The following is a 15,846-nucleotide window of genomic DNA, read 5'->3' as shown; positions in this document are numbered from 1 at the left end:
ATTTGATGAGCTGTGACTAGAGGTTTTCTTCCCAGGGTTCTTTCCTCTGGTATGCTCTTTGAATCTTATGTAAAAAATAAAAAATATTAATAAAAAAGGTTTAGTGGAATAATCCACTTTTATTGAAAAAAAAAAAATACATTTTCATTTAAAAATATTATATTTTTATCAAATGAACATATACGAAAATAAATAAAAAATTAGGAAAAAATAATCTCATCTTATAGAACTTATATATAGAAATCAAAAAATATTTGGCACGATAGGATTATCTATATATAGAAGCATTTAAAATTAGTTCCTTTATTACATCAAATAGTTGCAATAAAATATGACCAATTGTTTTGTATATAAATAGTTTGGATCACTGCCATCCTTGCAGTACGGTGAGACGATGCTCCTGCTCAGGTAGACGTACCGATGAATGATTTCTGCAAACAATTCATACAATTCGATGATAAGTTTCATTTCAAGTAAATAGTAAATCTATATGTGCTTTCAATAGCCAAAATACCAAGAAAAGGGATTCAAAGTAAATAGGTTCCAAAGCAAACAGTCAGCACTACATTTGTTAAACTCCAAATAATTGAAGAATAGAATCTACATCTGCCATGGTTGTTGAAAGCTTTGCTGCCAAGGGTTGGTAGCCATTCCAGTTGATAGCATTCCAACATTATCGTTGGAAATTCTCTCTCCATATCTCCTCTCTTCGGAGAGCTGCATCTATATGGTAGATAATTACATTCTGTAGAATGATAAATACAGTACTAGACGACATTAATATCTGAACGTACCATTTTGTGTAGTTCATCATTATCTTTTTGCAAGTCATTGGCCTGAATTATTACAACAGTAAGCCATTTGAGAGTCGATTCACATATAAGAATTACTTTAACCAATGAATTAACAAAGAAAAAACTAGATATGAATGTTCAATATTTATACATATAATCTCAAATTATAGATCGATTATATATTGCTCTTACCCTCCTTTGGAGCTCCTCCACAAGTCGGTTCTGTCACACAGTCTAACAGTTATCAATTAAGCTGAAGAAGGGAAATTCCAGATGCCACAATTGACATCATGTGTTAATTCAATTCCTTCTATCATTTATGTTTGTAGGTGGAATCAAAGTTATTTAATATTTTTCTATTTTTTATTATTTGTGTTTATCATTGTAAGAAAAATTACAAGTGCAAAAAATTGCAGAGAAGAACAATAATACATAATATTCAGATTTATGTGGAAAAATTTGGTAAAATTATATCAAGAAAAAAACCAAGGTCAAAATATATTTCATATTAATTCTCAGGAATTTACAAAGTTACAACAATTCAAAACTGTACTTTAAAATATGACTTCGAACAACATATAACAACCGATTGCAGAGTCCTAATTGAAAACAACTTACTAAATATAGTAAGCATGAATCGCACATCTACATATATGACATATACAGAAGTTACTAGATGAGATCCATATTGACTTCACATTCCAACAACTACCACATACAACTCCTTTTACATTAATACTATTAATTTGTTAAGATTCGCTTCTATAGATTTTAGATAAAATGATCCAAAAATATACTTGTCTCAAAAGAAAATCAATATGCAACAACATGAAAAATAGTTACCTTTCTCTCCCTTACTCTATTCATTCCTACTTGAATCTGGCGCTCCACTTGCTCCAAGTCATCAGGACCCAAAGAAGAAAGTTCCTCCCCCTTTAAATTCCTGACAAGAAAAGTAGAACGAAAATGTGTTCTTCGTGAAAATTAGATCATATAAGATACTAAGACGCTAAGAGACAATACTAGGCATGCAGCCGTTGTAAGCTTACCTAACCATTTTCTCCGTGACCTGTATCTTTTGCATCAATCCTGCTACCTTTTCTGACTGAGATGATGACTACACAATGACACCAGAATTAAGTACGATCGTCTCCATCATACTACAAGAGTAAGCTGGCCAAGGGTGTTTGCCTATCCTTGGCTTAATAGACACATCCAAAATAATTATTTGTTGGACCGATTTGCTTTGAAACGTATAAAGTTAAGATATAAACCAAACTTATTAGAGTTATAATTGTTAGCCTGGTAGAGAGGTCCTAGTTTTCAACCATCTTCTCCAATGTAGCAACGTCAGCAGTGCATGTAAATGTCAAACAGACATTTCCAACGAAGGGTGGTCCAAGATTAGAAGAAATTATAGAAGAAAATCACCGCTAACTCTTAAAAGAAAATAAAATGAAGACAGTTAAAATAGTTATTAAACGTTTGAGTAATTTAATATGTGAATCTAAGATGTTTAAACTTTGAACAATGGTCTCATTGAAGTTGTTGGGCTAGGGTGAGAAGACCAAGCTAATTTTCAGGGTAGTTTCAACAAAATTTCATTGTAAAAACTTAAAAAATATGAAATGAGACAGATTTTAATGTAATTAAGCAAAAAGTTATATATATAGCTTATTAAGGACGTGTTTATTAGTTTCCTTTAGTTCAAGAGTAACTTCAAGGATTTATTTTCGCAGTGGCATAACTGAACTGACTTGGATCAACCAATCCTAATTCAAAACATTTTATATTATATTTTTTTCGCTGTCATTTTATAGTTTTAATCTTATTTGAATCTTGTTTTTATATAATAAGAATGATAATGTGATATAACCTGACCAATACAAAGAAACAAACAACACTAGGCTGCAGAGCAAGAACAAATAATGAGCACCACGTCAAAAGATGCTAAATACATCAGATGCAGGCATACAATCCAAGGACCGAAAGAGACGAGACAAATCAAGGTAGTCTGAAACCACCCTAGGGAGCACCAAACAGTCCCAATCATTCTTTGACAAACAAAACCATTCCATTCAGTCCCATTCATTCTTTGATAAACAAATCCATTCCATTCCTAGTTGTTATCTCTCTTTTAATTCCAACTTTGGTATTATAAAGACATATAAAGCAATATGAAAGCCTCTCTCCCAACTCCTTTTTTCACTTCATTTCAGTTGGACAACTTCTGCGTTTCAATCATAGGCCTGACATGAGTCTCCCCCAAATCCCTAGTTTCATCAAATTTCCTCTCGCTACAAAGCTCCTCTCAGCCTCTGATATCGCTTCTAGAAGGACTGTGCATATATCATTAATAGCAAATGTTCCTTTTCCCTCCCAAAAGGTTGCTTGCTCCTATTGCTCATGCACAACCAACAATGAGGCGATTATGGCAAAGCAGTGGGGGGTCCTAATAGACCCTTTTACCTAATTTAAGATATAAGGTAATCATAGTAGGGAGTGCTTTATCCCCTTCCAATAAAACAATAAATCTGAAAAACACAATAAAGTAGGTGATGTGGATCAAGACCTCCTAACATTCCAACAGCAACCCAGGAAGTCCAATCCATGCCGAAACATTACCAATGCATTCTTTCTCAACATAAAACATAAAAGCTTAATAGCCATCCAAGAGGGGACCCTAGATAATCTTCACTGTTCATTAAAAAAAAATGAAAAATCATTTATAACACATCAATATTTAACCTAATCCAATGAAATTTCCAACAAGCAAACTCCCCAACTTTCAAGCTACCCTATCAACAATACAATCAACTTCCTGAAATTCAAGCTACCCTATCAAAAAATAGATCAGGGACTTGTAGCAGAAGATTCTTACCGTCCACAAAACCAAAAATTAGACTTCACTGATGACCACAAACATCAGCCCTAACATCTTATGTCATTGGCATGTCATAATAATGTATACACCTTCGGTGTGCCTAGAGGATGTGAACACCTCCAAACATTTCAAGCTTAACTTCCCATTTAGCCGAAGTTAAACTGATTCTTGGATTCCATTCGACCATGGGAATTAATGATTCACACTGTGTAGTTCAACGTCACTCGATTGTATAAATAAACACGTATTGGCTAATACAAAAGTGAAGCTAGGTCAGTTGAACAAATACATTAAATGATGCATGACACTTTTCTTTCCTTCAGCAATTATGTTGGGCATTTGTTGGAAATTGATGTTGTCATCCTCATCCGCTAGCCTTATACACCAGCGTTGTTATCCTCATCCGCTAGTGCCCAGCATTGTTATACTCATCTGCTAGTGCTGTTCGTTTTTTGTTTGTTTTTTCAATGGTGGATCGTCTATCGTCTTTTATTACTTAGTTTCTATTTTATTTAATGTTGCAATTTTGAATGCTAATTTGTTTTCAATTCCAGAATTTGACGGAAGTGAGTATGATTACTGGTGTATAAAAATCATAGACTTTTTTAAATAGAAAAAGACGTTTTTTAAATATAAAAAGATGTGGGAAATTTTAGAAATGGGGTATGAAGAGACTCCATGTTGGAATGCACTTGCAATAAATGATGTAACAGCTAAGAAAAAGAATGCATAGACTTTATTCACATTCAAATTGCTCTTGATAAGAGTCTGTTTCTGAGAATTGCACATGCAAAGACTCAAGGCAGGGATCATATCAAAGTTGTCAAGCTACAAACCTTGAAATTGAAAAGGGAATTTGAGAATTTAAAAATGTAGGAAACAAAGAATACGAATGAATAGTGTAAGGGTCAAAGATGCAGTCAATAAAATGACTACTTTGGGTGAAGCTATGAGCAAAGAAGTTGTGATTAAAAAAGTGTTAGGTCTTTAACACTGAGATGAAAAAACGTTGCCATCGTTATTGAAGAGAGCAAAGATTTGTCCACTTCTGAGTATGATCACCTTGTTGGGTCTCTTATATCACATGAGAAAAGATTGAGAGATTCATCTCAAGATGTGAATGAGAAAGTTGCTTTTTCATCTAAGGTGCAAATTTCGAAGCATGAAGATGTAAATAGTAGCTCAAAGAGAAATCAAGGCCAAGGTAGAGGCCAAAATCAGAGTTCATCAAGAGGAAATAGAGGAAGAAGAGGTGGTCAAGGAGGAAGAGGTAGAGGCTGATTCGACAAGAGAAATATCCAGTGTTACCATTGTAACAGGTATGGCCATTTTGAAAGAGATTGCAGATTTTATTAGGTAATAACAATAAAAATGTCAATTGTGCTCAAAAGAGTGGAGAGGCTTCCTCAAGTAATTTTTTTTTATCCTATGGCAAAGCTGAACATGATATGAAAAATGTTTGGTATTTAGATTCAAAGTGCTCTAACCACATGTCTAGTAATAAAGATTTGCTTTCTACAATTGATGAGAGTTTTAAATCAAAGATTATGCTTGGTAATGACAACACTTTAGAGGTTGCAGCAAAAGAAGCCGTGAATGTGGCTACAAAAAAAGGTATGAAAAGTGTCCAAGAAATTTTTTATACTCCACAATTGAAGCACAATTTATTAAGTGTTGGACAGCTATGTGAAAAGAATTATAAGGTTGTCTTTGACAACCAGAAATGTACAGTCTATGATAAAAATCAAGTCAAGGAATAGGATGTTCCCGTTGCATTTTGATGAAAATAGCAATCATCTTGTCATTATGGCATATAAGGACAAAAGTTGGTTGTGGCATCTAAGGTATGGACATTTGAATTTTAATAGCTTGAAATTTCTGACATCAAAAGCTTTGGCTTTTGGGTTGCCTAGCTTTGGTTTTTGGGTTACCTAAGGTTCAAGAATACACAAAACCTGAAGGGTATGCTAAAGGCAAGCATGCAAGAGAATCATTCTCTAAAGAGAAAGCATGGAGGGCACATTACCCTCTTCAACTGCTTCATTACCCTCTTCAACTACTTCATTTAGATATTTGTGGTCCTATGTAGACCACGTGTTTGGGTAAGTCATCATATTTTCTTACTTTCATTGATGATTACGCAAGGTATTGTTGAGTTTATCTTTTAAAGTCCAGGGATGAGGCATTTGATACATTTAAAAGGTTCAAAGCCCTTGTTGAAAATGAGAAATGGTGCAAAATCAAATGTTTAAGGACAGATCAAGGAGGAGAATTTTGCTCAAGAGATTTCAAGAGTATTTGTGATTTGCATGGTATAAGAAGACAACTCGTAACTACTTACGCACCTCAACAGAATGGGATAGCTGAGAGGAAGAATCACACATTGGTAGAAATAGAAAGAAGTATGTTCAAACTAAAGGTTTGAGTAATTATTTTTGGGGTGATGCAGTTGCTACAACAGTGTACATTCTCAATCGGAGTCCCACTAGAGCACTTGCAATGATGACTCCTTATGAAGCATGGTATGCAAGAGGCCTAATATTACTCATTTTTGAGTTTTTGGTTGTCTGGCTTATGTACAAATTGCTGATCAAAATAGAAAACAATTGTATCCCAACAGCGAGTCTTGTATTTTTTGTTGGGTATAGTGAGCCTAGTAAAGCTTACAGGTTGTATAACCCTTGCACTAATAGTGTAATTGTCTCAAGGGATGTGATTTTGATGAAGGGGGAGTTTATGCCCATCAAAAATACCATGCTGAGAAGCCTAAATCTGTTTTGATGGTGGTATTTTTGCTGATATTGATCATGGGCAGCCAATTAATACTTTAATTCCGAGTGGTCCACATCCACAAAGAAGCCCCTTTTCTAGTTCTTTAGTTTCAAGTGCAAGCCCACCATCAAGCCCAATATATAAGGAAGGTTAAAAGCTTAGCGGAAATTTATGAAAGAAGTGCAATTCAAGCTCATGAAGAAAATCCTAGAGGTGAGATAGTACATTTTGCATTATTTTCATAGGCTGATTTAGAACCATCTTGTTATGAGGATGCATGTACTAATGAAGTTTGGGTGCAAGCATTGCAACAAGAGATGGATTCAATTAACAAAAATGGTAATAGAGATCTTAAAAAGGTTCCACATGATAAGAAAAAAATTGGCACTAAATGGTTCTACAAGACTAAGTACCATAGTGATGGAAGTGTTGAAAGACAAAAAGCAAGGTTAGTTGCCAAAGGATTCACTCAAAGGTATGGTATAGATTATGAAGAAATATTTGTACCTGTAGCACGTGAATAGACTATTAGAATGTTGATTTCACTTGCAGCTCAAAAGAAATGGAGCATACATCATATAGATGTGAAAAGTGCCTTCTTGAATGGGTACTTAGAAGAAGAAATTTATGTGGAACAGCAATAAGGTTTGAGGTGCAAAGTAAAGAGCATCAAGTCTACAAGCTGAAAAAAGGCCTTGTATGGCCTCAAGCAAGCACTAAGAACTTGATATGCAAGGGTTGATGGGTATTTTCAAGAGATTGACTTCACTAGAAGAAAGAGTGAACCTACCCTTTACTACAAACAAAAAGGTAATGACATTCTTATTGTCAGTTTGTATGTTGATGATTTGTTGTATACACATGGGTAGAATTCTACAATGAAAGATAACTTCAAATCTTTTATGATGAAAGAATTTGAGATGTCAGATTTAGGCCTTATGAAATATTTACTAGGCATGGAAGTCTATCAACGTAAGGATAGAATTTTCCTTTGCCAAACTAAATATGCCAAAGATATGTTGAATAAATTTGATATGGTTAATTGTAAACCATCCCACTCCAATTTTTCAAAGAGTTGTGTTGTGTAGAGATGATAGTGCTAACCAAGTTGATGGGACAACTTATAGAAGTATTGTTGGGAATTTGATGTTTCTAACTCACTCCAAGCGTGACATTGCTTATGCAGCTTCTTTTGTTTCAAGGTATATGACAAAGTCTTCTGAATTACATATGAAGGATGCAAAAAGAATTTTAAGGTATGTGAAACGTACTTTGATTTTTGACATTCATTACTACAATTCTAAAGGATTTGATCTAGTTGGTTTCAGTGATTTTGATTTGGGAGGTAGCATGGATGACTGAAAATCTACTTCTGGTAATTGTTTCACGTTTGGTTTCTTGGAGTTCAAAGAAGCAAAGAATAGTTTCCCTTTCTTCTGCAGAAGCAGAATATGTTGCAATCACATCTGCGGGAACTCAAGAATTATGGCTCAAGAAAGTTCTTGAAGAGATAGGTGAAACATAATTTCAGCCTACAGTGATACATTGTGATAATATGAGCCCCATAAAATTGGCCAAAATCCAGTGCATCATAGCAAAACTAAGCACTTTGATTGATTAGAAATATCATTTTATCAAAGATTTGGTACAATAGAAAGAGGTTGAACTCAGGTACATAAAGAGTACAAAACAACTTGCTGATATTTTTACCAAGGCAGTTGCAAAGGCTCAGTTTTTGATGCATTGAAATCGTATTGTTAGTCCTTTCCCCATCAAAGGGGGAGTATTTTGAAAATTCATGTTGTCATCCTCATCCGCTAGCCTTATCCACCAACATTGTTATCCTGATTCGCTAGTGCCCAGCACTGCTATCCTCAACCGCTAGTGCTGTTTGGTTTTTTTTGGTTTTTTTTCAATGGTGGATCACAATCGTCTTTCATTAATTAGTTTCTATTTTATTTAATGTTGTTATTTTGTATGGAGCGTTATTTTATAAAGCTACTCCATTTCTTGTAAATTTAAACGAGCAGAGAAAAAACATATAATGAACACAAAACAACTGAAAGCAAATTAAGACAAACACACAAAATAACACATAACATAGCTATTTACGTGGTTCACCATTATTGGCTACATCCACTAGAAAGCAGGGAAAACCTCTATTAATGTTATCCGGTAATACATCATACATGGCCATTTATACATTCATATTCAGCTACAAACCAAAGAGTTGAGGGAGCCAAAAGATCATGTCACCGTTGGGCTTCACATTCCCAACACTTCTCTTGTAAACTGTTTTTAGTGCAGAAATAATAATGTTGTGTGAATTTGTATTGCTGCGAATATTTATCACTTTCTTGTGGGACTGTTTTTTCAATTCTTCAGCATTGTACAGTGTTGTTGAATTTCTATTTTATTCTTGGAAGATCAAATGAATTCAGTCGTAAATCTTACATAATGGTACAGTGGAGATGAAGAGCAATTAACTCTCCTCGTTTTTTTCCGTATTAAGTTTCACCAAGGTAAACTATCATGTTAATGCTTCATTTTATTCTGATTTTGCACATTTTCATTCTTTACAGCCCCTTTATAGCTTTTAGCATTTAGAGTGTCAGTATTCAAAAGTATAACAATTGCATTATATTATATTTTATCAAGAATGTCAACATTCATGATGAGAAATCAAGAACAGGATGCCCATCTTAATTAAAAAGAACTACTACACTCCATGATTAAACCATTTCTGTTGTGAATGAGATACATTACATATTATTGCTAGTGAACAATTATCAAATTCACATTGTACGAATATATTTAAGAATGGGGACATTGCAAATTGAGTGAAATATGTGGATGGCATCCCATGGATATATCATTTAGAAAATTTTCGTGCTGTATGTTGATTGAAGTAGCATATATCATCAAAATCCATGTAATATCACACTGAAATATCCAAGTCAATTTTGGGTCAGACAGCATTAGATTATATTTTTCCTTGTGATTTTCATAAGGATGTTGCTAGCAATTTTTAGTTGTCTACTGGTACTCTTCCATATTTGGAAACTGACAGGGAAATGCAGAAAAATGGTGGGACAGTTTAACCATAATAGGGAAAACTATTTATATATAAATATTTCAAGAGGATTAAGGTGTTAATAAACCAACTCAAACAGAAAGGGAACACTTAATAAGTACGATACAGCACATATAAAAAGATGGTCCAGAATTGCAAGATACACTAGCACCCCATATAGGTTTTATCATTGTCGTAGATAACCTGCAACATGAGTTTGCAAAAGAGATGTTGGAAGAGATCCCAAAATATAACGAGGAAACAAAAGCCTACTGAGAAAAGGAGACCAACCTCTAGATACAAAAGATGTTCAAACCATAAGGGAAATAAGTAAGCACCCTATTGCAAGTTATACATTGAATGAACACTCCATTTAGTTTTTTTCAATCTTATCAATCAAATAGATTGAAATCTATTGTCAAATTTGGTCAGTTTATTTAAAAGAACAGTTATGAGATGAGAAATCTTGTAGAAGTTGAGAAAAAAATCAATTGTTGAAAATAAGCTATACTCCATTGACAATGGATTGTTCAAAGATGGGTCAATAGTTCAATTGCTAGAGCACTCCAACAGCATGAAATGTCTTAGGTTGGATTCCTAGCTGGTTGATATGAGCTGTAGCTCAACATGTGAAATCAAAACCAAGCTAGCAAATCCAAACACCTCAGTGTAACTTAAGGGGGTGTTGGAAATAAGCTATATTCAAAATGATAATGGATTGATCAAGAAAGGGTCAATAAATCAGTTGTAAGAGCAATCCAAAGGTAGCCTTCTGCAATCGACAAAGAACAAATTGAATAGGTCTAAAATCTACTAGATTCCTCCCCCTCAAGGGAAATTAAAGTTAAATTTTGATGGAGTAGTGAAAAACAATCGTAGAAAAGTAGGAGGTGGTTGCGTAATTAGTGATCACAAAGGACAAATCATTTCTCCAAGAGCCCTGAAATTGTACGTGGTGGGACAAACAATCTACAAGAAGCCCATGCTCTTCTTCAAGGAATCCTAATGGTTGAAGCCCTCTATATCTCGAACATCATAATTAAAGGGGATTCTTTGCTCATTATCAATGCCTATAGAAAGAGTTGTGCTCTCAATTGGAGCATTCAACATATTTTAGAACATGTCTACTCCCTTTTGCACACTCTAGATAGATTTGAGTTGTGTCATTGTTACAAGAAAGGCAATCGTCTTGCAGATTGGTTGGCGAATAAAAGATACGCACAATCTAAGCCTATTGTCAATTATTCTATGGACTCTTTGCACCAATTTTTGGCAGCTTCAAAAATAATCCAACATGAAATGACAAACTTTTGAATTTTAACATTCTTGGTTTTTTGCAAGGCTACATTCCTTAAATACTCTCTGCCAATCACGGAATTACTTCATCCCGAAGGTACGCTGCTTGGCCTTGACTTGGTTCTTGTCTTCCTTGGCATGTCGAGTATTGTAGTACTCAATTTATTCTAGCTCATCAGTTGCATATCTATCCTCTTGTCACATCTTTAGAACAAATTCAAGGCTCTCTCATTCCTTATCAACCATGAGCCTTGGACTAGGAAGCAATCCCTGAAGAGGAAGTGCCCATTCTTCAACATTGCTTGGACACAACTTCAACATTGCCACTTTGCCTGTGTAGCTCAGGATAAGTCTCCTCACCACATCCAAGTCAAATTCAAGCCTAATCCAAATATGGAAAAGGATAATGATAATGCCATTGATGTTCTTAGCTCTTTCTCAGTCCCTTGCAAGATTTGTTGTCTAGTTTGTAAATAGGGTTGAGCTATGCTCCCCTTCTTTATGATGAATAATGATGAACAACAAATACCCTAATCGGTACTGAGAGGGGGGGGCGTGAATCAGTACATACCAAAACTTCTCAACAACTTATCAAGTTAAAACAATGCTAACCGGTTGTCTTCATCACTAAACTTAACCATGGCAATACCATTTAAACACAATAAGACTTTAGACATCTAAACCAATAAAACCGAATACTTCAAATAACATTCAACACTTGATAACTATTTCACCAACATACATATGCATGTGTTGTATCAGTAATACCATAACCATTAGCTTTGCATGCATATTCACCTAAACAAAGACTGCACAATTATCACATGAAAAATACACAACTCATGACACATATTTTTCATGTGGAAACCCAAATGGGAAAAACCACGGTGGGGATGAATACCCACAAGCTTTTTTTTGACCTCTTTTGAAAATCCTTTTGTTAGGAGCCTAGTTCAGTTAAAGACTTTACAATAAGGTTCTGTTAGGAACCGATCCTGTTAAAGATCACCCGGTTAAGGGATGGCCATATACCCTGTTAAAGGTTGAAACCATGTTAAAGGTTACCTTGCTAGAGGATTTGAAGAACTCAACGATCTTGAGTCACCTGGATAGAGGATTTGCAATAAGCCTATTTAAGATACCCGGTAAAAGGATTTTCCTACTGTTGAAATGGTTGGAAGACAACAAGTCAAGCTCTGATCTGATAACAGCACTACATGCTACGGCAGATCCTTTTCAGCTCCTCTATTCTGCAATCACACTCTGCAGTTTTGCACTCATTGGTCTGGCAAGTATTTCATCACTCGGATACAAACAACATTTGCCAACACTTACAATATCAAAATTCATCGACCTTATAGACAACAATTAGGTCGGTAGCATAAACCCTAAACATTTTAAGTTTACAATTACAAGCGATCCAATCCTGACCGTTCACACACTTTGCATAGAATAAAACAATCTCAAACAGATCACAAGTCATTTTGCATCATCCATTCTTCACCGCATATAAAAATCAATAGCCCATCATGCTTTCTTCACATACTGCTAAGAAGAATGTTCATTCTCGAGGTAGATATTTAATGCAATGGATCTTCACATGCAAGATCCTCAAGGAAATCCTTCACGTACACAAAACTGATGTGGCATCTCGGTCTCATCCTTATTTCTTAGCTAACTCATCAAAAAATGTCATCGGTTGCATCGCACAAGCTATATTGCCAAACCGGAAACCCTAGAGCTAAGACTACCAACCGGTAGTCATACTTAGTGAAACCCTGACACCAGTTCACTCCATCTCTTCATACCGGTTCTCCTACTTGAACATCAATCACAACTTCTTCCAATCTTCATACTAGTTCACCTGTACTTATTGACATCAATGACAATATACATTATCATCATATCATCATATGCCAACAATCTCTCTCTTTGGCATTGATGGCAATACTCAGCGTAGCATTGCTACTATATAAAAAAAATAGACCAATGCAACTATAACATATATCTTCATCATCAGATATCTTCACCCATATCATACATCATCCGATATCTTCTCCCCCTTTGACAACAATGCCAAAGTGGAGGCAAAAGCTTCCATTCTCCACTATGTTGCTCCCCCTATGGAGTAGCATCCTTCAACACATCAATCTTGAAAGATTTGTCACTGTAGTACTTGACTGATGTGGAACACAAAACTTTAGTTTATTTCATGAAGGGGAATAACACCTAATTCACCTCTCAAATAGGTAAATGTAATCTTCGGTAAGGGCTTAGTGAATATGTCTGCTAGCTTCTCCTTAATGGAAACATGTTCTAATACAACCTGTCTGTTTTGAACCTTCTCTCTCAAGAAATGATATTTGAGCTCAATGTGCTTTGTCCTAGCATGCAATATCAGATTCTTGGAAATATTGATTGCACTTGTGTTGTCACAAAATATACTCACCGGTTCAGATATAGGTACTTTGAAATCATCCAATACATGTTTCATCCAGATTGCTTGAGTGCAGTTCATAAATGCTGCCACATACTCCGCTTCAGCTGTAGACAAGGAAGTACAGCTTTGCTTCTTACTCGTCCATCAGACTAGTCTTCCACCAAGAAAAAACGCTCCACCGGTTATGCTCTTCTGGTCGTCCACATTACCTACCCAATCTGCATCGGTAAATACTTTAAGATTAAAATCGCCATTGTATGGATACCACAATCCATAATCAATTGTCCCTTTCAAGTTTCTAAGAATCCTCTTGATTGCTACCAAGTGGGATTCTCTTGGACTTTTCTGAAAAACGGGCCACAATGCCCACTACATGAGCAATATCTGGTCTGCTATGTGCACAAGATCAAGTAAGTTCTCTGCTGAAAAAGGCTTACCTTTGAACGTTGAGGAAGACATCTTCCCAAGTTGGCATTCTCTGCGCAAAGAATTCTTCGGTTTATTCAGCAAAGGCAATCCTCTTACTACCTTGATCTTACTCGCCTTTACAATATTATCAAAATTCATATGACAAAATCTCCTATGCCATATCCAACTGTCATCAAACATCATCATCACACACTGACTAATCTTGGCATTCAACTGAAACAAGTTACCTTTGGTCTGCTTACCGATGGCAATAAGTTCACCACTCTTTCCAATTATACTCTAGACTCCAACTTTAAACTCCCGAATGAGTCTTTTTTCATTTAGCTGAGCAACACTCAAAAGGTTGTGCTTAAGACCTTCTACCCATTAGACATCATCCGCACTGCTCTTTCCATCCAGTGAGATGGATCCTTTACCTTTCACCAAGCATGGTGCATTGTTGCCAAATCAGACAACACCTCCATTATATTCTTCCAGAGACAGAAACATTCTCCGGTCACCAATCATGTGGTGAGCACACCCACTATCAATAATCCACTCATTAGAGTTGTCAATGCGAGAGACAAGGGCTTTCTTGTCAAACACTTCTTCCTTTACAACTACAAACACTATGTCTTCATTCTCTTTAAACTCAGATTCTTCATCAGTAACACCTTCATCAAATGCAACAAAACAATTTCTCCTACCTCCTCCTTTATAATTTCTAAACCTCTCTGGTTTATCCTTACTGTCATTGTTAGGACAGTTAACAACTATATGTCCTATCTTATTGCAAGAAAAACATTTTAAAATAATCTTACCTCTGTATTTTCCGGTGCCTTTTGGAAGTCTCTTGGCAAGAAGAGCTTCAAACTCCATCAAAATCTCTTCATCATCCATATCTCTGCATTGCCTGGATTCATAACTGCTATTACTTCTTTTCCTTTTCTGGTTGGTGTAGCAGATGCTCTAAAGGCTGACTCAGACTTCTAAACACTGCCATCATAGCTATTCAACTCATATGCAATCAACTTTGTAATGATAGAGTCTAAAGATATCTTGGTTTTCTCAATAGACCTTAGCTCCTAAATAGTAGCAACTCTGATTGGATAGACCGGTAACAATGATCTCAAAACTTTACTGACAATGGTGGCATCATCAATTGTTCCACCAGTGCTCTTGATATCTCCAATGACACTCTTGATCCTTATGTCATATTGTTGAATGGTCTCTCCTTCAACCATCCTCATGTCTTCAAATTTTTCTATAAGGCTTTCTTCCTTAGCCTGCTTGACATTCTCATCACCACCATAAATGGTTTCCAGTGTGTCCCACACATCCTTAGGAGTGTCCTTATCTTGTACATCAATGAACTCAATATCGAATAGGCTGCTAATAAAGGCTTCCATGACTTGCTCGTTTTCTCGAATCTCTCTTTTCTGATCATCGGTTAGAGTGCTAGTGGGGATTACATAGGCATTCTCAACATAGCTCTAGTGTTCAGCACCATAAATCTTGATTTAAATCATCATTTTGTCCTTCCATATTTTGAAATTATCTCTATTAAACTTAGGACCTTTTCTCTTCATCATTAAAGTAGGATCTTTTACCTCAAGCGGTTAAGCTTATATCATCGAGAACCTGGAGTTGCTCTAATACCAATTGATGAATAATGGGGAACAACAAATACCCTAATCAATATTGAGAGTGGGGGGTGAATCAGTACATACAAAAACTTCTCAACAACTTATCAAGTTAAAACAATGCTAACCGGTTGTCTTCATCACTGAACTTAACCATGGCAATATCAGTTAAACATAGTAGGACTTCAGACATCTCAACCAATAAAGTTGAATACTTCAAATAACATTCAACACTTGATAACTATTTCACCAACATACATATGTATGTGTTGTATCAGTAATACCATAACCATTAGCTTTGCATGCATATTCACATAAACAAAGACTGCACAATCATCACATGAAAAATGCACAACTCATGACATATATTTTTCACATGGAAACCCAAATAGGAAAAACCACAGTGGGGATGAATACCTACAAGCTTGTTTTTGGACTCTTTTGAAGCTCGGTCTGTTAGGAGCCTAGTCTGGTTAAAGACTTTACAATAAGGTTCTGTTAGGAACCGATCCTGTGAAAGATCACCCGATTAAGGG

At 35.5% G+C, this 15,846-nt stretch overlaps 1 protein-coding gene across 4 annotated transcripts in view; it reads right to left on the bottom strand.

The window, feature by feature from the left end:
- Positions 1 to 200: 200 nt before the first annotated feature.
- Positions 201 to 15,846, bottom strand: part of LOC131051450 (truncated transcription factor CAULIFLOWER A-like) — a 100,136-nt gene continuing 84,490 nt past the window's right edge. The window contains exons 3-8 of one of the 4 annotated variants that reach the window (XM_057985993.2): positions 1,844 to 1,911; positions 1,638 to 1,737; positions 987 to 1,016; positions 795 to 836; positions 567 to 723; positions 201 to 431 (exon numbers count right to left, since the gene is read on the bottom strand). In XM_057985993.2, coding sequence (XP_057841976.2) covers positions 601 to 723; positions 795 to 836; positions 987 to 1,016; positions 1,638 to 1,737; positions 1,844 to 1,911 — 363 coding nt within the window. In that variant the 3' untranslated portion in view covers positions 201 to 431; positions 567 to 600. The remainder of the gene's footprint in view (positions 432 to 566; positions 724 to 794; positions 837 to 986; positions 1,017 to 1,637; positions 1,738 to 1,843; positions 1,912 to 15,846) is intronic. The other 3 variants (XM_057985977.2, XM_057985985.2, XM_057986006.2) reach the window with 3 other exon arrangements.

This window comes from Cryptomeria japonica, chromosome 2 (genome assembly GCF_030272615.1).
Source record: "Cryptomeria japonica chromosome 2, Sugi_1.0, whole genome shotgun sequence".
Classification (NCBI taxonomy): domain Eukaryota; kingdom Viridiplantae; phylum Streptophyta; class Pinopsida; order Cupressales; family Cupressaceae; genus Cryptomeria; species Cryptomeria japonica.
This window is presented reverse-complemented; position numbering and strand designations above follow the sequence as displayed.